The 23608-nt window shown below is 39.4% G+C and overlaps 1 protein-coding gene across 1 annotated transcript in view; it reads right to left on the bottom strand.

Moving 5' to 3' along the window:
• Positions 1-2326: 2326 nt before the first annotated feature.
• The window catches only part of SLC7A1 (solute carrier family 7 member 1), a 44669-nt gene continuing 23387 nt past the window's right edge, over positions 2327-23608 (bottom strand). The window contains exons 4-12 of the mRNA XM_032219477.1: positions 22459-22612; positions 19961-20082; positions 18813-19035; positions 16498-16637; positions 15546-15648; positions 13052-13263; positions 11018-11184; positions 8081-8189; positions 2327-7074 (exon numbers count right to left, since the gene is read on the bottom strand). Coding sequence (XP_032075368.1) covers positions 6965-7074; positions 8081-8189; positions 11018-11184; positions 13052-13263; positions 15546-15648; positions 16498-16637; positions 18813-19035; positions 19961-20082; positions 22459-22612 — 1340 coding nt within the window. The 3' untranslated portion in view covers positions 2327-6964. The remainder of the gene's footprint in view (positions 7075-8080; positions 8190-11017; positions 11185-13051; positions 13264-15545; positions 15649-16497; positions 16638-18812; positions 19036-19960; positions 20083-22458; positions 22613-23608) is intronic.

Raw genomic sequence — 23608 nt, forward strand, 5'->3', positions numbered from 1 at the left:
ATTTACATTACTATTGCAGAGAGAGGGAGGGGGAGGGAGGCAGGGGTGGGTTCCTAAACCAGTTAGTACTGGTTCGCTGCACACGCACTGGCCACGCATTGCTTGCGCATGCGACTAAAAATTGCTCTGCGCATGCACAGAATCATGCTGGCAACAGCAGAAGACACCAGAGAAACGCTGCTGGTTCTGCGACCCAGGCCTGAATTCTACTACAGTTCGGCGGAACTGGCAGAAACCCACCTCTGTAGGGAGGGAGGGAGGAGAGGAGCTCTTCAAGGCTACCAGCTGGTTATCTGTACATGGGATGTACATTCACAGCTTTCAGATGGTCCTTTTGTGTCATCTCTACACACAAATGCAGATGAGCAGAGATATCTTTCAAAACACCCACACAAGCCTTACTAAGGCTATGGCTGTGTTAATACTTTAAAGAAAGGTTGCCTGCAAATCACCTCCCTCAAATGCCTTGCACAAACGTATTATCAAATATTAACCAGTTTCGCAAAGAGGAACAATCTACTATGAACTTATTATCAGAGAGTTAAAACATGCTTTCCCAACCTGGTGCCCACTGGCCATATTGTTTAGTCCCCTACATATAAAGGGCAGCAGACCATGGAACGCTGCAATAAGAAGTTGACAGGGAGGGTGGGGGGGAAACCTACTCATTATATTTCCATGTTAACTTTTTCTAAAGCTCTCACACTTCCTTCAGTATCACAAGAAGGCACCAATGATATAATTTCAGTAGTATATAAAATTTAAATGTGTAGCACTACCCTATGTACAATTTCTCAGAAGCAAAGTTTACTCTTTTCAATAGTGCATTGAACATTCTTTCTTAAGAGGGTGTTTTTAGGACCGTAAGTCTCAACCAACTAAAAATTCTAATTACTGTGAAGATAAACATCAATGGAACTTTACCGTATTCCCTTCCTCTCTGGGGGAAAAAAACCCTCTAAAACATGCATATTTAACTCTACAACAGTCCAAGCTGCATGCATGAATTTGGAATTCAAACTTAGAATTCAAATTTAGAACCCCCCAACATAGTATCTGTACAACATATGTCTGAATTTGGTAAATGCTTCACACAGGTTGAAAACTCCTTTTGTACAACTTAAGTAAGATTGTTTCATTTTGTTACCCTGTAAATACACCACGTAGTAAAATAAGATATGCATACTGAAAGGCAACAGATTGCAATCAGCAATTATTTGAGACAGCATCATATATACAAAGCACTTTGACCTTGCCAAATATGGCATTCATCCAGGAAAGCAGGCTTCAATACACACATCCCTTATTGGAAATCTACCACATGTGGGTGACAGAGAACAAACAGTTCCTCCCACAACCAGTTGCTCATGTTGTGCAGGCTCTGTATGTGTGTGTGCAGATATATGTGAATGTATCAGAAAGTGACAAAAGGTGAGGATGAGCTGTTTAACAGGAAAGTCAGACACATACATCATCTTTTCTCTCCTCTACTCCCAATAAAATAATGGGCTTACAAAGTTTCACATACACATTCAAGCTGTGGCATATAAAGGATGTTCAACCAGCCTGCAGTACTGTTAAAACAATGAAGATAATATGGAAACTGGTCCTACCAAAGTGAGTGATAATACAAATTCTGTTAATGCTTATATCTGAACTTGGCTTCTGCTTAAGCACCCTTGAAAGCATATTGATTCTACATATAAATAAAGCCACTTATAGTCTGCTTCCTCCTGTTGATAATTATCCATTCACAAACTGATAAAAACATATTTAATAAAGTATTTCTTTTTTTAAAAAAATGGCTTAATAAAAGGAATTAGAAATCCTCACCTTATCAGACTATTCTACGATCCAGTGTTTGTACACAATTCCATTAAGTACATGAGGATTAATAGAATTGATGGACATAAAAATAGAAAGCTGAAAATTGTTGTTGCAAGTTTTTACTGACTAGGTTAAAAGTTTTACTACTTGCTGAACACTGGTGAGACATCTCTTATTTATCAACGCACTGAGTAAAAGCAGATATGGAGATGAAAAGGTGACAATAAAACATGAAAGGCAGAAATAATGTACAAAATATACAAATTTAAATAAAATACTTTGAAGACAATTGTAAAATTTTAACAATTGAAAATATTAACAAAATAGATTGCATTTTTGTTCACAACAACTTGCAAATGCACGAAAATAGTGTATTTATATAAACAGCATTGTAAGAGAATAGCCATGCGAGTCTGGCAGCACTTTTTCTAATACATTTGAAAGCTTCTACCTTTTCATAAAATTGGTTAATTGAAAAAGGTGCTACCAGATTATTGATAACTGCCATTGGTTTTGGAAGGAACTGATAAGCAAGCAATTTGTTGCTCTTGAAAAGCTGGAGTTGTAACTGGAATTAATTTGGAGATTAATTTGCATAAATCTGACTCAGTAAAACTTATTTTTATGGTGATGTTTTGATCAAGTAGAAATCGTCAATGTTGTTTTATGTTGCACATGTTTCTTCCCCACCATATGCATTAAGGAAGCAACACTTATTCCCAATTAGATATCCTCCAGGTATGGAGAATTAAAAACTTCAGACTACTATGCCAGTTTTGAAACATGTAGTTCAAGTACATTTGAAGAGTATCTAGTTATTGAAAACCACTTTTTTTTTTTACTTCTGCACACACAAGGTTTGCAAATTTGGATTTAGGCTAATAAAAGCCTATTAAGATTTCAAAACAGGCAATTCCTGATAGTAGTAGTGACTTCCATAGATTCAAAACCACAATTATCGATAAGTCCTTTCCTTAAGAAGTTTTCCCTTAAGAAAAACTGTACATTTTCTTTGAGGGAGCTGTATATTTTGAGAAAAATTATAGAACAGGATTGTATACAAAGCGTCCAGCAGCTATACAAAATAATCCTAATATTAAAATAATAAGTTACTCATATATTTACAAAGATGAGCTCAAATATTCTTCACTCTAGCAAACTTACAGCAGCAGCACTTAGGTTTTCACCATTAGACCTCAAGCTTTTGCATGTTTCTCCATTGAGATTTCAGAACCAGGAGCAAGTGGGTTCCCTGTTTGGGGCACTTTATATTTACTGGTCCAGGGTTGTTCCCTGCTCCCTGTCTTAGTCTCTGTATACCACCATGAGCTATAAACATCTCCATAGAGACAAAAGCAGCTAGCCATAATGAGAATATCCCACAAGAAGTTCTTAGCAAGTCTTTCTCCCAGAAAACTTTTTCCCCAGGCCTAACATCTCCTGTTGTTGAATCTCAAGTGAGAGGAAAAGCAAAACTCATTCAAGTCTTGGATATGTGTCAACCTTACTCAGAACAATGTCTCGCATCCTGGTGTCATTTGGATGTAGCGGGCTTCAGCTCCCCAAATTCCCTACACTATGGGAATTATGACAGTTGAAGATTTGAAGATTTGAGATCCGTTATCCCAGGAGACTGCTTTCGTTAATCTGTGATTTTTTTTCCCCACTAGTGATGTATGTGTGAAAAACTTTTTTAAATATTCCTTCACGTGTGACAGAATTTCCTTCCAAAATAATTTCCTTAAATGCCACATCAGAAAAGGAACAGCTTTTTACTGGATGCATGTATCTATCACACAGAACCAAACATGATATCCAGTGTTTAAGGCTTTTTCTAATACTATTTTCCCTAGTACAGGTAGCCCTTAACTTGCAACCATTCATTTAATTAATGACTGTTCAAATTCATGGCACTGAAGAAAAGTAATTTATGACTTGTCCTCGAGTTTACAACTGTTGCCCAGTCATGTTATCACAATTTGAGCGTTTGAAGACAGTTGCAGCGTTCTGTGGTCACATGGTCACAATTTCCAATCTTCCCAACCAGCTTCTGACAAGTGAAGTCAATAGGGGCAGACGAATTTGCTTAATGACTGCATAACTCATTTAACAATCAAGTAAAATGGTTATGAAATCTTGATCCAGTCACATGCTGACTTTTTTTAATGATCGCATCTGTTGGTGGCTGAAATTCCAGTCCCAATTGTGGTCATTAACTCAAGGTCTATCAATAAGTTTAAAAATGAATTAGACTAAACAATGCAATTCAACCACACTAAATTATATTGTACGGATTTACTGTCCTTTGGAAATGCAATTGCCAAATTGAGAATCACATTCTTCAGGCTGCTTTCAGTTTTATCAACTGCCTACACACAGAATGGATTTATCTACTTAAGAAGAACAAAAGGGGGAAAAATAAGTCACTTCCAAAAATTACTTAGGGACCCTTCTCAAATTAAATTTTAATGACTAAGTAATTTGACTTTTATAGAAAATCTGACATCTTTCTAGGCCATTTTCAAAGACAGTGATGCAGTAGGGCAGGCATGTTCAACCTGTGGCCTGCAGCCCGCATGTTTCCCTGGACAGCTAGTAATGCGACAAGATCACAAGATCATAAACTTTTAATATTTATATATACTAACTATATAATATATTTGATATGCAGCCCAAGACAAATCATCTTCACTCATTACAGCCCTGGCAAGCCAAAAGCTTGGATGTCCATGTAATAGGGTGTCATTTAATAATAAGTAAAAGGTTGGAATCAGCATGGATGATATGAAATGTGACCATACAGAAGAGATTTCTGCAAAGGACTTTTGTCATGTATGAAACAATCCACATAGGTTGATTCAGCTAAGAATGAAGAGTTCAAAACAAGCTCCATCTCACTCCTCACAGACTCTAAAACAAGGTTTCATATGACCTGATGGGATTCCATCCAGAAGAACCCAAAACAGAAAGTTTTAGGTATTTTCAAGTCACATATAAATTTTCATCTGAAAGGAACATTTTTTTAACCAGCCCTGAGGGCTTCCCAAATCACCTTGAGCAGCCTGGCCAATTTACTTGAGGAAGGTCTGGCCGATTCAAACTAAATTGTGCATTTCTCAATTGTTCAACGCTGAAGCCCTTTAAAAAGAACACCTTCATCATTGTAATTGTAGCCTTCACAGACTTTTGTGATGGCAAGAGGAAGTTGCTGAAGTATCATATACAATAAACTGTCTTGTTATTGGTCCAGTTGAGTCAACACTGTCTGCAGAAACTCCTTTCCAACCTTCCGGACAGGTAGATGTAACCACTAAAATGCTCAGCAATCACCATGGTGATGGGAAAACCTCAAGTCAAAACCTCGACTCAAGCACTAGGGTGCAACCTGGACAAAACATAGGGAGCGCCATAAATAAATACCCCCCCTTCTAAATTTCCTCACACAAAATAAGCACAGTCTCTCTATTAAAATGAATTCCCTTTCTTCTAAGTGCTATTCTTTTCCACATAGCTTGGCCAAATACAACACATCAAGGGGCTAGACATAAACACCACGAACAAGTAATAATAAATTCAAGCCTCCGAGGTTTAACAGTGTAAAAGAAAAAAGTACAATAATCATCTACACTATTTACTAGAACATCAAACCAGCAAGCATCAATATTATTTGACCGGTGTACAGACTTTTAACCCTCCCTTTGGAAAAAGCACATTTTTAGAAGGAGGTTATTCTCCCTCTGCATAGATGCTTTTATGATTTCCCCTGTCCCATCCGGGGCAAACAGAGGAAATAACAGAGTTTGAATTTTAAATCTGATGGAACTATTTGAAAATGTCAGCCCTAACAGGATAAGGTGAGAACCTTGTATTCTACAGTCCCAAATATCCCGCAGGCAAAAACCTAATGTTGGCTCCTACTCTGTACCAGAAAAGCTGCGTTTGTCACACCTCTCCTTCAATAAAATATTAATTTTAAATATATTATTTCAAACATAACAGTAAAAACAATGCTTGAGTTTGACCTATGAACCCTGTGTTCAATTTCATCTTTGAGGGGTCCTTGGTGCTTTCTGAGCTGGCTTGTCTCCTTGTGGGTGTTTCATTAACCAAACAAAGTAACATAGACTAGACCAGCACTGGTGATGTTACCTAGTTTGGGTAAGGAAAGAAAACAAGCAAGTTCAGAGATCACCAAGGACCCTTCATGTCAACCCTGAGCTACAAATATTCTCCTTTATTAATTCCATCTTTATGACAGGAAACTGTTGTCTTTTCTCAGCCACAGGGCGTATCGGTGATTTACCGCACAATATTATCTTAAAATACAAGCATGGCAGAGGCTCCCTTTGACCGGGACTGTCTGAGCTGAAATGTGAATAACATCCCAAGCGAGCAATTGTCCTTGGTTTGGCAGGGCTGCATACTTGAAAGTCATACTTTCTACACAGCAGTTCTACCATAAGCAACAGACTCTGCCTCATAGCTACACAGCTGTGTGAAGCACAGGAGAGGAATTCAGCTAGCAGGTTGTACAGAAGCCTCCAAGGGCTGCAGGAAGCCTGGTTTGTCCATCTTTTGCTAAAGGAGATGGCTGTAACATTGGATGCTAAAACTCAGGCATCACCCCTCTTTAAATATGTAAAGCACAATGTTTAAATAGCACCACTCCTTTTTTTGTTGTTTCATTCCAGTCTTGGGAAGTGGGTACAGTTTATAAACATGTAAGAGAGTTTATGTATGGTTTGGTTTGGGTTTGCTTAAGTTTAGTTCTGGTGATTTTGGAGAAATGTTGTAAAGTGTGCTCCAATCCAGTAGCCAGGAATTGATTCACAAGATTGAGAATCTTATTCCCACAGTAACATTGGAAGTAAACTTCTACCCTGAAAGGCAATTTCTATTCAAAGGGTAAAGAAGAAAAATAGCTGTCAGCACGAAGTAACAGTGTTGTTGGGAGTGCATCCGAGTCTGGGTATTTGTTTTCCTTGTGATCCCTTCCAGCTGCATCCCCAGGTTAAAGGGGACATGAGAGCCCGCCTGATATTCTACCAAAAAAAAAAGTTCTTTCAGAATTTGGGAGAGAAAAGTATCCTGCTGTGCAGTAATAGTGATATCAATAACCTCCCGAGTAAGAAGGCCGTCATTTACAAGTATCCATATTGTTATCCATACTTCTTTCTTGAAACGTTGGTGCTGAATAAATTGCCTCTACACTGTGCCATATGCCGTAGCCAAAATATATCGCCAGGCCTGAAGAAAAGAGGAAAGTGGAGTAGCGTTAGGTAACATGTGAGGCAGCACACAGGATGTATCAGTTTAGGAATCTCTAGCTATAAGGAATACAATACAAAATGAGATGAGGCTCTTGTGCAGGAGTGCCAAACTCAGGGTGCTTAGATCTGGAAATAGCAAAGGACCTGCCTCCCCTAGCAAAAATGTGGTGCCTGTTCTCAGCCTGGACAGCCTCCTGCAGCACACTGCTGGCCAAATCAGGGGGGCAGGGGGGCTGGGCACGGTCCCCGTGCACCCTGTTTTGCTGGCAGTGTGCTGCAGAAGGCCTCCGTCCTGTCTGCCATCCGTCCTACCCACCCCCACCCACCCCGCTGCCCCACACAGGACAACTATGATGCTGATCCGGTCCTTGAAGAAATCCAGTTTGACACCCCTGGTCTTGTAGAACATCCAAGGACTTAAGTATATACTTCTAAAGTGCAGTGTAGTATGGTCAAGGGGGACTGAGGAGTTTTTCCAGTGACTAGTCTATCTCTGAATTGAGAAACAAGTCAGAGATATTTTGCAGAGGGCTTTCTACCAAAAAAATAGGGAACTGTATTTTAATTCTGCATAGATCAGATCTTGCCATGTTTCTCACTTGCTTTCAATATTTACAAGCTTAATTGTCATAACATAGCTTGCATGGGCCTATTCCTGGAGATGATTTAAAAGATTTAATCAAAGTAATTAAAGCCTACTCCCTAGTCTTAATGTCTGTGAATCTGCGTTTGTTTTGTTTTAGACAATCAACGGTTTCATACCAGCTGCCTGGGTTGACATGGTTATTAAAATGTTTGGTTTTAATCTTTTTTTAATGCCTGAGACTCTCATACTATATTAAAGACAACTCAGTTGTAGCTTTAAGGCTTCTGACCACAAGAGTAAAGAATCTGAATTCCACTTCAACCTTCAAAATTGTCTTGTATTCACTAATCTGCCTATATGAATGAGAATGTCATCATATCACAGGGTTGAAATTTACCTATGACCATCCAGATGGCAAATCGTATCCAGGTGCCACTATCCAGCTGCATCATGAGATAAACATTCACAAAGATGCTCAGAATGGGAAGGACAGGGAGAAAAGGGACCTACAAAACAAAGGCAAAATTGTGGTTACATTTAGGAATATGGGATATACCAGTTCACATATCTACCTTCTCCTGAGATCAATAATTTGATTCTATATAATATTGTGAATGTATGCAAGACAGCAAATTCTTGCAGATTATTCTAAGTACAGCTCTAATTGGATAAGTCAATAAGATGCTGCAAGACTTCTCTGGAACAAGAAACTATTGACAATACATTTTAAAAGATGTCATGCTTACTGGCTTTCATCTAGGTTAGGGATGTCAAACCTGCATCGTCACGGTATCATCGCATGATGTATTGTGACTTTTCCCCCCTTCGCTAAACCAGGCGGGGGTATGGCTAGCGCATGACGCATCCAGCCTGCAGGCTTCAAGTTTGACAGCCCTGATCTAGGTGTTTAAAATTATAAACATTGGAGATGCATTTATCCAAGTGTAGATTTGTCCATACACACAAGTTTTAGACAAATATTTTTTTAAAAAATTAAATCCTTTCTATTCTGCACAGTATGGTCACATTTCAGAGATGGTGTTTTAGGGGATATTCTTGATAGTGGTTCAATGTGGCAAAACAGGAAGGTACCTAGACAAATTGTATGGAAACAACAGAAACTTTCCTTTGTTATCATACAATGACATGAATGAGGATCTTCCTCGGCAGATTTAGCATGAAAGCATATTTTGTTAGGATTGAAAATCTGTTATGGTAATATGATAAAGAGTTTCCATGAGAAAGTTGACTTTAAATATTGTTACTGAATGTTATCCTGTTTCATGTACATTTTCTGATATTTATGTTGTAGTAATACCCCGTTTCCCTGAAAATAAGACCTCCCTGGATAATAAGCCCAATCGGGCTTTTGAGCATATGCGCTAAAATAAGCCCTCCCCAAAAATATTGCAACATAGCAGCAGCCATGAGGTGACCACGCTTGCCATCTCCCACACCTCAAAAATAATAAGACTTCCCCGAAAATAAGGCCAAGCACTTATTTGGGGGGTCAAAAGAAAATAAGACCCTGTCTTATTTTTGGAGAAACACAGTAATTCTACAGAAGCTGGTCCTACCACATTCCTTTCAATGTCTACTGTATTCACCACTGTGTGCCTACTTATACACTTGTAATCCCTTGATCTCCAATGGATGTAAATACAAACACTACTTCCTTTCTTGCTAATTATCCCAGGGTTGGAATGTGGTCACTAAATGAGGGCTACCCTAACTTATAATTGCAACTCTCAATTTATTAGAATGAGTTGACACACGGAAACAGAGCTATATAATGCCTATACTCCAACACAGATGTTATAATACATAATTAAGGTTTGCATATCATGTAGGCATGCTGAATACAAACCCCCATTTTTATCATGAGTTTGTGCATACAATGTAAACATTTGGGGATACACACAATTTCTGCTATGCGAGGTGGGGAATGTGCACCCACGAGTTATTGCATAACTACAACCCAGCAAACCCAGTTCTCAGATTTTCAAACTGAATGCTGAAAGTTGCAACATCTGAAAAGTCACCAACCGCTTGCCCAACTTTTGGCATGCCTTCCTTCTTCTGCGTTATGTATGTACCATATTTTTCAGAGTATAAGATGCATTGAAGTATAAGACGCACCAAGGTTTTCAAGAGGCAAATTAAAAAATAAGTTTTTGCACTCTGCAAACCTCCCCAAAACGGCCTGTTTTTCGCAAAAATGTGCCCCCCCTTTTTAAAAGGGGGAATAAATAGCCCTTAGGAGGCTAGTAGAGTGTTCGGGGGGGGGTTGAGCAAAAAATGACCCATTTTTTGCTCATTCCCGCCCGGTTCCACCACAAATCTGCGGTAGACTAAAGCGCGCTCAACGAAAGCGCATACGTGACATCACAGCGTGACGAAAACGGCACGCTGTGAGCGGTAAATTTAAAATTAACGCGAAAACCTTACCCTAATCCCCCCAAACCTAACCCTAAACCTAACCCTAAGCCTAACCCTAAGCCTAACCCTAAGCCTAACGCTAACCCTTAACCTAACCCTAACGCTTAACGTAACCCTAAACCTAACCCTAACCCTAACCTTAACCTAACCCTAACCTTAACCCTTACGTGAATCGGCTTGCTTTAATTTTATTTTAATTTAATTTATTTTTAATTTTATTTGTCGCGCTGCTGATGATGTCACGTACGCGCTTTGATCGGGCGCGCTTTAGTGGACCGCGGTTTTGACGGGTCACGTTCCCGCCCTCCCTAGCCCCCATGAACTCTCTGAAAACCTCCTACAAGCTATGCATGGCCATTTTGGTGGAGAGGCGAGGTTTCACGAGGCAAAAAAATGCTGTATTTAGTGTATAAGACGCACCCAGATTTTCACCCTCTTTTTTGAGGGAAAAAGGTGCGTATTATACTCCAAAAAATACAGTATATATTTACTCACTCACTTACACTCATTTACTGTTCTGTCAAAAGAATTTAGGCTTCATTTCTAGAAGCCACCCTATAATGTAATCAGTTGGTTTATTGGGAAGATTTTGTTAGGAATACCAAAAGAAAAACAGTAGCCTTGCATGCCACTGATTATCTCCCAGTACATTCAAATAGAACAGACAAGACAAGACGAGAAGCCTCCTTCCCACAAAAATAGCATCCAGAAAGCTGAAGGCCATGTCTGAAGGTCGCATGTTCAATCTGTGTGGGAAACTGTCTTTTGCTATCTCCCCTCATTGCTGCTTTTCTGGCAAAAGCAGGCTGATCTCTACTAATCTCTCTTTCCAATCAGAAAGCCAGCAAGAGCTCCAGTTCTTCTTTTATCCATGCATGCTTTAAACATCACTTGCCTTAAATGAGAGTTTGGTTTTGCTTTCAGGTTGCCTCCAAATGATGATTGTGAAAACAAAGCCGATGAGGAAGAGGACAACAAGCATGCTAATGGCCCATATTGATCCACTCATCAGATCCTTCTTGGCAAGGACAGCCAAGCTACAGAAGCTGACAATAAGAACACCTGAGAACAAGAAACGTTAAGGTGTTGGATGCATTGTTAAAACATGGTGGGTAGGAATACAAAAAAAACAGCTGTAGTTAGCTAAATGAAGAATAATAATACGAACTTTGACATATGCAGATAGACAGCCCAGGATCCATAGCTCCCAACATCCATTTCTCTGAGCCACTGTTTTGCTCATTGAATCCTGCAGAGGAGCGGTCCCCAACCTTTATGGCTTGGCAGCCCAGAGACCGGAGGGAGGGAACTGTCCCATGCAAGTGGTGGGCCAGCTCATGTGTATGTGCCAGCCCGCCACTCATGTGAGTTGGGAAGCGTGCATGTTGCCCCATGGCTTGTGCAAGTTGATCTATCCTCATGATGACGAACCTATGGCACACGTGCCCAAAGTGGCACAGGGAGCCATGTTGCCTGGTGCGCGTGGCGTCATCCGTTGCTCTTCCGGGTTTCTGGCACGAATGCACACACAATGATCAGCTGGCCTTTGCACATGCAGCAGTGCCAAAAACCAGAATAGCTGGTCCTCCATTTTCCGGCATGAGCGATTGGCCCGTGCACAGGCGCGGCAGTAACCGGAAGACTTGCTGCTCGGCGTGCGTGCATGTGCCAGAAACCAAGTTCATTTTCCAGCATGTGCATGCCCCCTGGCCAGCTCCTCTTCCCTGTTGTGGCTTAGACAAGCATGCACGCATGCGCAAAGCACACGCATGCACAAAGTGCTCCCTTTTTGGCACTCGGGTGCCGAAAATGTTCGCCAACACTGATCTATAACCCAGGCGTGCACACTTGTATCGGCCAGCTCCTCACTAGTTCAATTCTGTTCACTTGGGGGCCCCTGCAGTATAAAAAGGTCCTGCAGCAAAAAGCTCATCTACAGGTAATTCTTGCTTAACAACCATTTGTTCAGCAACCCTTTGAAGTTATCAGGGCACTGAACAAATGGTAGTTATGGCTGCTTCTCAAAATTACAGCTATTGCAATACCCCCACAGTCACATGATCAAAATCTGGATACTTGGCAGCCCTCTCGAATTTACAACCACAGGCTGGGCTTCAACTCCCCTCACCCACCTATCTCCCCCTCCTCTCAACCTCTGCCCCTTTGGCTGACCAACCCTCTGCCACCTCCCCCCTAACCTTTGCCTTCTTTCTCCCACTGCTGACAAGGCAGGTGAGGGGAGTTGGAGGCAGGTACAGCAGGGCAGGAGAAAGCATGAGATCCTTACTCAGGGATAGCATGGCCCTGGCTTAACAGCCACAATCGGAACTACTACTACTGGAATTGCCATCACTAAGTAGTAGAAATCATATGTTTCACCCAACAGCCATTTTACTTAGTAACGGAAATTCCAGTCCCAATTAGGATTGTTAAGTGGGGACTACCTGAATTAGGATTGTTGTGTATTGCAGTGTTTTTCAACCACTGTGCCGTGGCACACTAGTGTGCCGTGACATAGTGTAAGGTGTGCCGTGGGAAAAACACTTTATATATAGTCAATATAGGCAGAGTTAAATTTTTTAAACATTTTCTAATGGTGGTGTGCCTCGTGATTTTTTTCATGAAAAAAGTGTGCCTTTGCACAAAAAAGGTTGAAAAACACTGGTGTATTGTATGCTTCTTTAATGGGCTCCCTTCGACTTTTCACTTGCCAATTCCCTGCCTGTTTTTTTCCAGGGGTTTTCTCAGCAGCATCTCTTAATTTCCACAATGGTTTTATTCTGAATTCAGCTAAATCAAAGCACAAACTGCAAAGAGGACATTCTCAGTTCGTCAGCAAACTCACTGACCAATTTTTCAGAGAGGAAACTCAGCAGTCAGAGGTACAATGCTTGAGAATAACACTAGTTTTTTGGAACCAGCTGCTTACCTAAGACACAAGTACAGACATTCACTATGAACCCAGAAAGTTTGGAAGGAACTGTATTTTGGGGGAGGATGAGAACTTTTAAGGATAATTTCTCTTCCTCTTCCGGCAGAAACGCAGTTTGAGATTCACTTGTGCTCACAGATTCATTTATGTATGTCTCCTCTGTAGTACTAGCCATCTGATAGGCCAAGTTAGGTTGCTCAGGTTGGTATCTATAGGAAAAACAAACAAACATAGCATACACATAGTAGTATAGTATTTGAAATTATAAACATACCACTGGATTGTTTTATTTGAGTATTACAAGAATATATCAAGAGAGTAGAAAAGTGGAAAAAATAGGGAGAATGTATTGTTGTCAACTGAAACTTGAAGTATTAGATTTCATTGCGTGTATTTCCATGAATCACATAAAATGAAATGCAAATTATAGAACTGCCAAGGCTACATATAGACAGAATGTTAATATTAAATGTGTTATGTTCTTCTTAACAGCTTTATTGCTCTGGTAAATGCCCCACCAAATCTCAAAACTGTATTTCCAGGAATAAGGCTAAAACTGCCGTCTTCTTTAGCGAATCTGATTCCGATAGCTTGATCAAGGTGCTACTCAGGTATTATACACTACTATATTTGTCCTCAAGGAAAAAACGTTCTTGAAAAAAATGTGTTACGTTTTATTGCAATCTGCAGTTTGCACTTAAAGTTCAACTCTCAAGGGAACAGTGAAAATTGCAGAGAAAAAAATAGAGGCTCATTTTTTTAAAAAAAATGGGGATCAACTGTTTATTTATTTATTTTATCTGACATACATCAGGGAGATCTACACTTTATAGACTAGTTCTGACAGCCTAATTGCTAGTTTGTTCGGTTTTGCGTTTGCACACTTATTCACGGTGCATCCCAGGGGGCAAACTAGCTTGCACCTTATCTGACTAGTAACATTTGGGTTGTTGACAAATTTTGGGCTCCTCAATCGATCTTGCCTCATCTCAAGGCAGGTCCAGTGCTGAGTCCCTTTCTCCCTGTGCAGCTAGTCTTTCCCACCAGAATGGTACCCATTTATCTACTTGCAATAGTGCTTTCAAATTGCTAGGTGGGCAAGGCAGGAGTTAGAGGCGAGTGACGGAAGCTCACTGTGTCCCGCAGTGATACAGAGCTCAAACCTGCAGAGTGCTGACCATATTTGGTTGGCAGATCCAGCATCCTTAAGCCATTGTACCCAGTAGTCAGTTTCAATTTACTGTATTTTTAGAACTATAAGATGCACCGGAGTATAAAACACACCATGATTTTGAAGAGGTAAATTTTTAGAAAAAGATTTTGCACACTGCAGGCCTCCCAAACCCTCTGCACCCCTCATTTTTTTGCACACACACAAAAAAGGGTATGCAGAGCTTTGGGAGGCTTGTAAAGTGCTCCTTGGGGCTGGGCAAAAATGAGCAAAAAACAGGCCGTTGTTTGCATTTAAAAAAAGGCATGCAGAGGCTTTGGGAGGTTTGTAGGGTGCTCCTGAAGGCTGGGGCAAAAACGGCCCATTTTTTGCGCTTTTTTGCCGTCCCCCAGGAACACTTTGCAAGTCTCCCAAACCCTCTGCATGTCCATTTTTGCAAATGGGGCAGGGTTTTGGTAGGCCAAAAATGCTGCATTCAGTGTATAAGACACACCCAGATTTTTACCCTCTTTTTTGAGGGAAAAAAGGTGCGTCTTATACTCCAAAAATACGGTACTTTACTACTAGTTCACTCACACACACGCACAATGCTTCTGAGCATGCTCAGAAGTGTCTGGGAGGGTGGGCGGAGCCTCCCACCACTGCCACTACCAGTTCACCTGATTCAGGGCAGAAACCCACCTCTGATTGTACAACCACATCTCCTAGATCAATTGCAGTTTTAAACAGGTGAACAGCATCAATTGCTGTTCGTCTGCTTAATTCTGCAGCTTTTTTATGTAGTGGTAGAGTAAGCTTTCTAATAATATTAATATTGGGCTTTTCATCTTCATATAAACACAATGTCCTTTCTCATACTATACAACTGCTTCTCTAACTTAATAAATGAAGCTGTAATAAAGCCCTAACTCTTGAAAATGAAAGCTGAAGGGGAAAAACAGTATTGCTAAGTCTTACGTGAAGCAGTTTGCCAAAATAAACAGAGATAAAAGTCCAAACATCTATTCTGCATGTACATGGAAAGGGTAAGACAACCTCTCCCAAGGGCAGCAGAGGAGATGGGACACAAAGCTCTCTGCACCAATAATGAAGCAGACGGGATCCTGGGAGGGCAGTCGAACGATGCTCCTCAAACGGATTTTCATTGTAGAGAATCATTTGCACTGACTAGCATATCAGATTCTTCCCAATATTTCCTAGGATCTGCTGCTGTTAAGCAAGAGTTCAGTAGGTAATAAAAACTAAAATTAAATACCTTTTGAGAAAGCAAATTTGGGCTATGTTTGAGGCTACTTTGTCAGCAATGCTATCATTTCTTACCTTAGTACCAAGACGCAGGCAGCCACCAAGGAGTAAGCTAGAAGTGTCCCAATAGACATCAGGTCTACAAGATCCTTGAGGTCTAAGAGAAAGGCCATGACAGCTAATGGCGGAGAGAAGGGGGGGGGAAGGAAGAGGGAGAAGCAGAGAGAGAGAAGACACGAATTAAGTGGCAAGATATTTTTTTTATTTCATTTACAAGCCTGATGAATCATGACAATTTAATCCTTATCCATACTTCTGAGCCAACACGCTCTTCTGTTTCCCAGGAGAGGGTGTAAAATTCGTGAGAAAGGAGCAAGAAAACCAGAGTTCAAAAAAAGGCAAACTGAATGTCAAGTTGTGTGTGACTTATACAGTACCGTGAGTAAGAGTAGTAATATTATTTCTGAATGAGCAAGTCTTGCAACCTTAAAAATATTTGCACTTAAAGTGCATTAGAACATGTGACATTAATTTTGATCTGCTTTATAGATGCAAGGTGTTCTCCTTATGGAGTTATGAAATGCATGTGTTTACAATAAAGGTAAAGGTTCCCTTTGCACATATGTGCTAGTCATTCCCCACTCAGGGGGCGGTACTCATCTCTGTTTCAGCCGAACAGCCAGCACTGTCCAAAGACATCTCCGTGGTCATGTGGCCGGCATGACTAAACGCTGAAGGCACACGGAACGCTGTTACCTTCCCACCAAAGTGGTTCCTATCTTTCTATTTGTATTTTTTATGTGCTTTCGGATTGCTAGGTTGGCAGAAGCTGGAACAAGTAACAGGAGCTCATTCCGTTACGCGGCGCTAGGGATTTGAACTGCCGACCTTTCTGATCGACATGCTTAGCATCTTAGCCACTGAGCCACCAAGTCCCTTAGGTGTCTTTACAATATGCACACCCATATACATAGAGTGGTGGGGGATCTAGTAATTACTTCAGTCATTCTTAAGAAATCTTTCATACCTGCAACAGCTCCTGAGGTTATTGTAGCTAACATTGGGGTTTTTGTCCTCTCATTGATACGTGACAAAAATCTGAATAGTAATCCATCTTCTGCCATCGCATAAATAACCCGAGGCATTGGAAACATGGATCCAAGCAGGCTAGAAAAAGACAAGAAACATGAAATGTTGACTTATTTCTTGTGTACAAAAATAAAAATTGTTTAACATATTCCAACAACACAGTCCCAAATGTAAGGAATTCATTTTTAAAGGAATAAGTGTCTTTCTCCCAAATTGGGAGAGTAATTATAACAGATAATGGGAAAGTTTTGCTCTTTTGCAGTAGTGAATCCTAGACCTTCACCATAATGAAAATGGGATTTAAAAAATCAGTCAGATACTTATCTTTGCTGCAGAAGAAACTGAAAACTTCTATTTCTTTTTGTATTTTCTCACTGCACTCTTTTCCTTGGTTCTCTTCCATACTAAGCAGTTGTTAAGTGAGTCATGCCTAATTTTACTGAAGTTGTTAAGCGGATCAGCATGGTCAGTAAGTGAATAACTATTGTTAAGTGAATCTAGCTCCCCCCCCCCAATTAACTTTGCTTGTTGTAAGCCAGCTGGGAAAGTTGCAAATGATGATCACATGATGCTGGGATAATGCAATCGTTATAAATACATGCCAGCTGCCAAGTGCCTAAATTTTGATCATGTGACCATGGGGACGCTGCAACAGTTATAAGTGTGAGGACTAGTTGTGGGTCACTTTTGTCAGCGCAGTTGTAACTTTGAATAATCACTAATAAATGGTCACCAGTTGAGAACCACTTATACATAAAAGTGGGCTTTAAAAAAATTATGTACTAGTTTTAATGATAAACTTTGAACAAGTAGCATTGGAGGCAATGTCTGAAGGAAATAGGCATGGGGTTTTGTTTTGTTTTTTATGTTTAGAACCTTTTCTGGCCTATGAGTGAGAGCTAAGATTTGAATTCCTAAAAGTAGGTAGGACAGGATAAAGGGATAAGCCAGGCTGGATAAAAGCTAAATCTAATTCCATTTCCTTTAAATAAATGATTATGTTTATTTCTTCTTTTTTCACATTAAAAATGACAAATTAGTGATAAATGATAGGAGGGCTCTGAAGGCCATAACTAAAATTTCCTGGGAGCGCATAGCCAAAGGATTTCATCTCAGAAGAGACACAACTAGTTTCTACCAAGCCCAATTACATTGTGATTATGGACCAAGTACCCTATCAGTCACCACCCCGTCCAGGGGTGAAATGCTACCAGTTTACCTGAACTGGTAGTAAAAAAAAAGTTTTTAAAAAAGTTCTGACAATCGCAAGGCACAGCTGATTGTCCCACAGCTGATTGTTGGAACTTTAAAAAAAACTTTTTTAGCATTTTTTTTACTGCCAGTTCTCCCGAACCAGTAGTTAAAAATGCTTTTAAAAAGTAAAAGAAAAGTTCTGACAATCAGCTCTACGACAATCAGCTGTGCAGCGCAATTTATACTCGCTAGAAAGCAGGAAATCCTGCTTTCTAGTGAATCTAAAGTGTGCAGCACAGCTGTCCCCTCCTCGCTGTTCTACTTATCTTTGCAGACTCAGAAAAGGCTTCTTAGGTGCTCATGCACATGAAGCAAACCAGTAGCAGACTTCAGAGCATTTCACCCCTGCCCCCATCTCATATGTATGATTAGAAATTTCCAGAATTCCTAATCAGCATGGTTTCTGGAGACACAGTCTAGGAACTCTGAAAATCTTAAGTTCTATGTATCAGCACCAGATTGGAAGAGTTTGTCTCCAATGACTGGTAGTGAACCCTCTCCCCCTTCTCCCAGAGCTTTAGACTTACTAGAGGTAGAATCAATGACCTCTTCTACAAGCTTTATCAGTGACCTTTAACTAATACGGGTAAAATTGTAAACTGTTACTAAGTGACTCATCTTTCCAAATATACCAACTATGAAGCATAGCAATAGCACTTTGACTTATATACCGTTTCACAGTGCTTTCCCAGCCCTCTAAGTGGTTTATATAGTCAGCATATTGCCCCCAACAATCTGGGTCCTCATTTTACCGACCTCGAAAGGATGGAAGGCTGAGTCAACCTTGAACCGCTCAGAATCAAACTTCTAGTGTGAGCAGTGAGTTAGCCTGCAGTACTGCATGCTAACCACTCCGCCACCATGGCTCCTAAAAATCTGTCAAGTTATAAAAAGCCAATTCCTAAATCAGCCATGAACAGTTTTATTTAAAGATGAATACACTCGTCAGGGAGTACACTCTTACCGCACGTATGCAAAGGAAAAAGTTATAGTCCTTACCTTGTAGAAAGAGCACATAGGGACCCAACAGCAACTGCATAGTTTGCTCCTTCCCATTCCACATACTTAAAAGCAACTGGCAGTGGGCTATTTTTATCGAGCAGATAGTAAGGCATCATGAGAGTAAGAGCAGCCGATACCCCAAAATATGCAACAAAGCAGATCAAAAGTGAGGCCACTATGCCTATTGGAATAGCTTTCTGGGGATTTTTTACTTCTTCACCTAAAAAGGAGATATAACCCAAAGATTACAAAAGGCAGATTTAATTTTCTTTCACCGAAGAAACTGCATTTGACATGTTTTCCCCCAGTGAAAGCAAAAATGAACTCTTTCACCAAATTAAAAGTTATCAGTAGCATATTAAATGTACTGTAAGAGCATGCAATTTACAAATCCTTTTAAAGTTATTAGGAATTATTTCCCTGAATTGCCCAATTGTTTCCAATAAGGAAAACCTACAACTATTTATGAAACATGTAACATTTCATTACATTTGTATATCATGCTAAAAGGTAAAGTATTTGCCTAGGTAAATAACTTACATGTTTGAGAATCAAGCTGTACAGTTTGATTTAACATCTTAATTTGTAGTTTAAAATTATGCAATGCAATATAAAACTTCAGGATTCCTTCTATTGCTGTTGTCTAAATACTAAGAATATATTACTATAACTTCATTTCTGAGCTTAATTATAAGATAATGAAACTAAGAGTAAGAAGTAATGATATCCAAAACTGGCATAAAGAAGTGATCTACTGTTTACATTTTACAGTGTTGATTTATTTCAGAGTAGAAGTGTACAGTGTCACACTGTATGGTATAATTAAACATTCAATCAAATATAGCTGAAAGTAATATTCTGATGCAAGTTCATGTTCCAGAAGCACCTTCTACTGTTTATGTCTTAAAACACAGAATCCCTTCTCCAAGAATCTAATTAGATTCTAATCTGTATGTAAATATAATATATTTCATGCTGAAAAGAAGAAGCACCATTCGTGCAGAGCTGCAGGAACTATTTTAAGAGATGAATCTGCAGCAGAATGGAAAAGATGGCTCAGAGTCTCCTAGTGAGTGGTACACAATGAAGAATAGAAATTATTATTTTTCAAAAGAAGTTTGTTTATTTATTTTTTGTTACCTTACCTGTGGTGGCAATGCAGTCGAATCCCACAAATGCATAAAAGCACGTAGCTGCCCCCGAAAGAACTCCAGAAAAACCAAATGGCATAAATCCACCAACACCACCCCGTAGACTCTCTGTGGAACTAGAAGAAACAGCAAGAAATCACAAATGATTCTGATTACCCAATTCCAAGAGCATCTTGCAACTATGAAAATCCAACAGGGCAAATTCACTTTACCAAGATATAGAATACAGCTGACTCATCAATACTAAATGGCTACTATATTATTAATTTATGTGGAACAGCCTCCCCGGACTCATTCGCAGTGCCATTAAACAACTGCATGAATAAATGGACCTCTAGCTTTGAGCATATTAATATCAATCTGTAATAATCCAAGAATATATTAAAACACTCATCAAATTCAATAAGACCTTTTTTGTGCACTGTAAATATGAACAGGACTGGACAGGATGAGTCATTTTTTTTTCTTCATTTTTAAAGTTTGGTTTCAAAGCTATTTTCAGATTTTGGAACAAGTTGAATGACCATTTTTAAAAAATTAATCATTTTAATTAAATAACAATAAGATTACCTGCATATGCTGTCATTAGCTTCTGGGTCCATAGAGGAGGGGAGGGGAGGTTCAGTTTAGTTTAGATGCAGAGTTATCTAGTTCAATTTAAAATTCATACAGAAGTTCACTAAAATCTTAATTGTCTTAGCTTGTGTTTTTAATCTATATAAAATGTACTAAGGAGTTTAGCCAGGCAATTCTTCTACGGTTGTGCCCAAAGAACAGTACAAACTTGCTGGTCCATTTGGTTCCAAGGTTTTATTATTTCTCTTTTTAAATTTCTTTTTACTGTTTCCAAGTAGAGTCAAGGTTTTATTATACAAAAAGTCTAGCATTATATAAAGTGTCTTAGGTCCATGCAAATTGTTCTCTCCTGCAAAAACAACAAGGTCTTGGAGCACTTTCAAGATTAGGTTGATTAAAGGGGCAAAAATAATTGCTACCTTCTAGACATTCTCTCCTTTTGGGAGTCAATCAACATATTCCAATTCTTAGGAACAAGAGGATAAGGCAAGGATGAAAATGGACATGGCCAAAGAAGAAAGTAGGCATAACTAGAATGCATTTCTCAAGTTATGTGTCCTTTTTTCTCTAACTTGATTCCTCCCATTGCCTTTTTTTCCTTAACAGGTCTTAAATCTGCCAATTATAATTTACTTGCTAAATATTGGCAACATCTTAAGGACTTAAGGGAAAGAGGCAATGTACCCATGGCACAGAGAATTATAGCTTTTCTCTTAGATCAACCACAAAAGGAGGCAGCCTTCCTGGCTGTCAAAATTTCAGTATATTAAACCAGGACTAACAAAAGGCCCTCTGTTTGGTGAAAAACTCTCACTGTTGCTTGGGAGGTAATAGGGGAGGAACTCAATGTTGCAAAGCAGCAGTGACATTTCAAATATTTCATTCTTCTTAGTACAGAAGCTTCTTTCTATGGCGGAAGTTTTTGCAAGATGAACAGAGCATGACTTTTCGTCTGCTGGTCACAAACTCTGCAAGATCTACATAACATGAAGTGAAAAAATGGGCATCCCCACACTGTAGCCTTTGATTTTATGTGTAATTTGAACATACACAGGAAGTCTGTGAATAACCACAATTTTACTAATTCATATATGGGGCTGCCTCTACAAACAGTATTAATTTTAGATGGAATGGTGAAAGTTGGGTAAGGCTGTCCACTCAGGAGCAGCTGCTATTTCTTATCTTATTTGCAACAGAAACACTACTCCTGTAAATAAAAGGATGCCTTCAGGTATACAATTACTTTCTATCTATAGCAACAGAATCTAATTGTAAAAGTTCCCTTTGCACATATGTGCTAGTCATTCCTGACTCTAGGGGGCAGTGCTCATCTCCGTTTCAAACCCAAAGAGCCAGCGCTGTTCAAAGATGTCTCCATGGTCATGTAGTCAGGATGACTAAATGCCAAATGTGCATGGAACGCTGTTACTTTCCCACCAAATGTGGTTCCTATTTTTCTACTTGCATTTTTACATGCTTTCGAACTGCTAGGTTGGCAGAAGCTGGGACAAGTAGCGAGAGCTCACTCTGTTATGCGGCACTAGAGATTCGAACCGCCGAACTGTCAAACTTTCTGACAGACAAGCTTAGCATCTTAGCCACTGAGCCACCATGTCCCACTTTTCTATCTATAGCAACAGAATATAGTGAAAACTTATTGCAACTATCTGAGCTTTGAACCACTTATGATTCAAAGAGCCCCATATGAAGAAACTATCAGCAGCCTGGTAGCCATGAGACTGATTTTTGTTAATTGAACTATCTGTGTATTATTGAGTTTTAGTCTCCATCAACTACCTGATGTGCCCACTTCTCTTATTTTCATACCCGATACACAGACAGTGTGTGCTAAATAAAAGCCACGAATGCACATATTATTTTAGATATGTCTATATAAAAAATAAGAACCAACATACTTCTCTGAAAGTGAGCTATTTTCTGAGAGCTGCCAATTTTTTATTGAGCCTTTCACGAAACCTGACACCATCACAAAGCCCAAGACGAGGACATTGATACAAGTGAACACTTTGTTAACCATTGCAGATTCTTTTACGCCAAAAGTCAGAAGTCCTAAAAAGAAATTACAGTGAATAACTGTATTATAGCTATTTAATAAGCACCAAGAAGAAATATATATATTCTTGGAAAGAAATGCTTCAACATTTCCCAATTTATTCTTGGAAAGGCTTTTGCCAACATATTTCTCAGCTGCTAGTTTCTCATATAATTTTTTTGAAACAGAGGCAAGGAAAGGAAATTCTCCAAAACTTTCATTCAGATTACAGACAATAATACCCAGTAAATGCCACAGATAAGGCCCCTTTCCTACTAATTTTATGTTTTGGATTATGCATATCCAAAATATTTTCATAACAACAAAGCTACTGTTTCGCTGTGTTGTGAATCTAGCCACGGACGAACTTTGTAATGACTTAAAAATTTCCAGTGCCAATTATTTCAGTCACTTGATTTAATATTTATAAAGTGCACCTTTTACATGATCAGAATATCAATACATGGTCCTGGTCCAAACTATCAGTCTATGAAATTGTATTCAGGGATATTTTTTTAAGAAGCAAACATAAATTTTAAGAAGGTGCCTAGACATGTTCTGGTCAGTCATGGAAATCTCCATTGCTAGCTTTTGTTGAGTGATGTCTCAAACAGGAATGAGACTCAACAAGCTTTCAAGTTGTTTTTACAAAGGAATGTAACAGATATGGGGAGAAAGAATTAGGGGAAAAAACCCTTTCAGATCTGAAAGAAGATTTGGCAACTGCAGAAATAAGACAGCACAACTTTCTCATTGGTTTTCAGAAAACAGAGCCTTATGCTATATGGCCAGAGTTGCCAAGCAACTGGAGCGTATCTTGCCTGACATCTGAGAAGCACATAATCAGAAAATGTGTACTGAGCATTTACGTGGGAACCTTTGAGGTAAACACGAAAAGTAAACCTGGATTTTAAATCTAATTCCCTTCAACATTGTGAATAACATATATGTTTTGTTTCTTAAGTCACAAGTGAAAAAAAGGGGAAGTTTCAAAGCCCATTAAAGGTAATCTT

Source organism: Thamnophis elegans, chromosome 6 (genome assembly GCF_009769535.1).
Source record: "Thamnophis elegans isolate rThaEle1 chromosome 6, rThaEle1.pri, whole genome shotgun sequence".
NCBI lineage: Eukaryota > Metazoa > Chordata > Lepidosauria > Squamata > Colubridae > Thamnophis > Thamnophis elegans.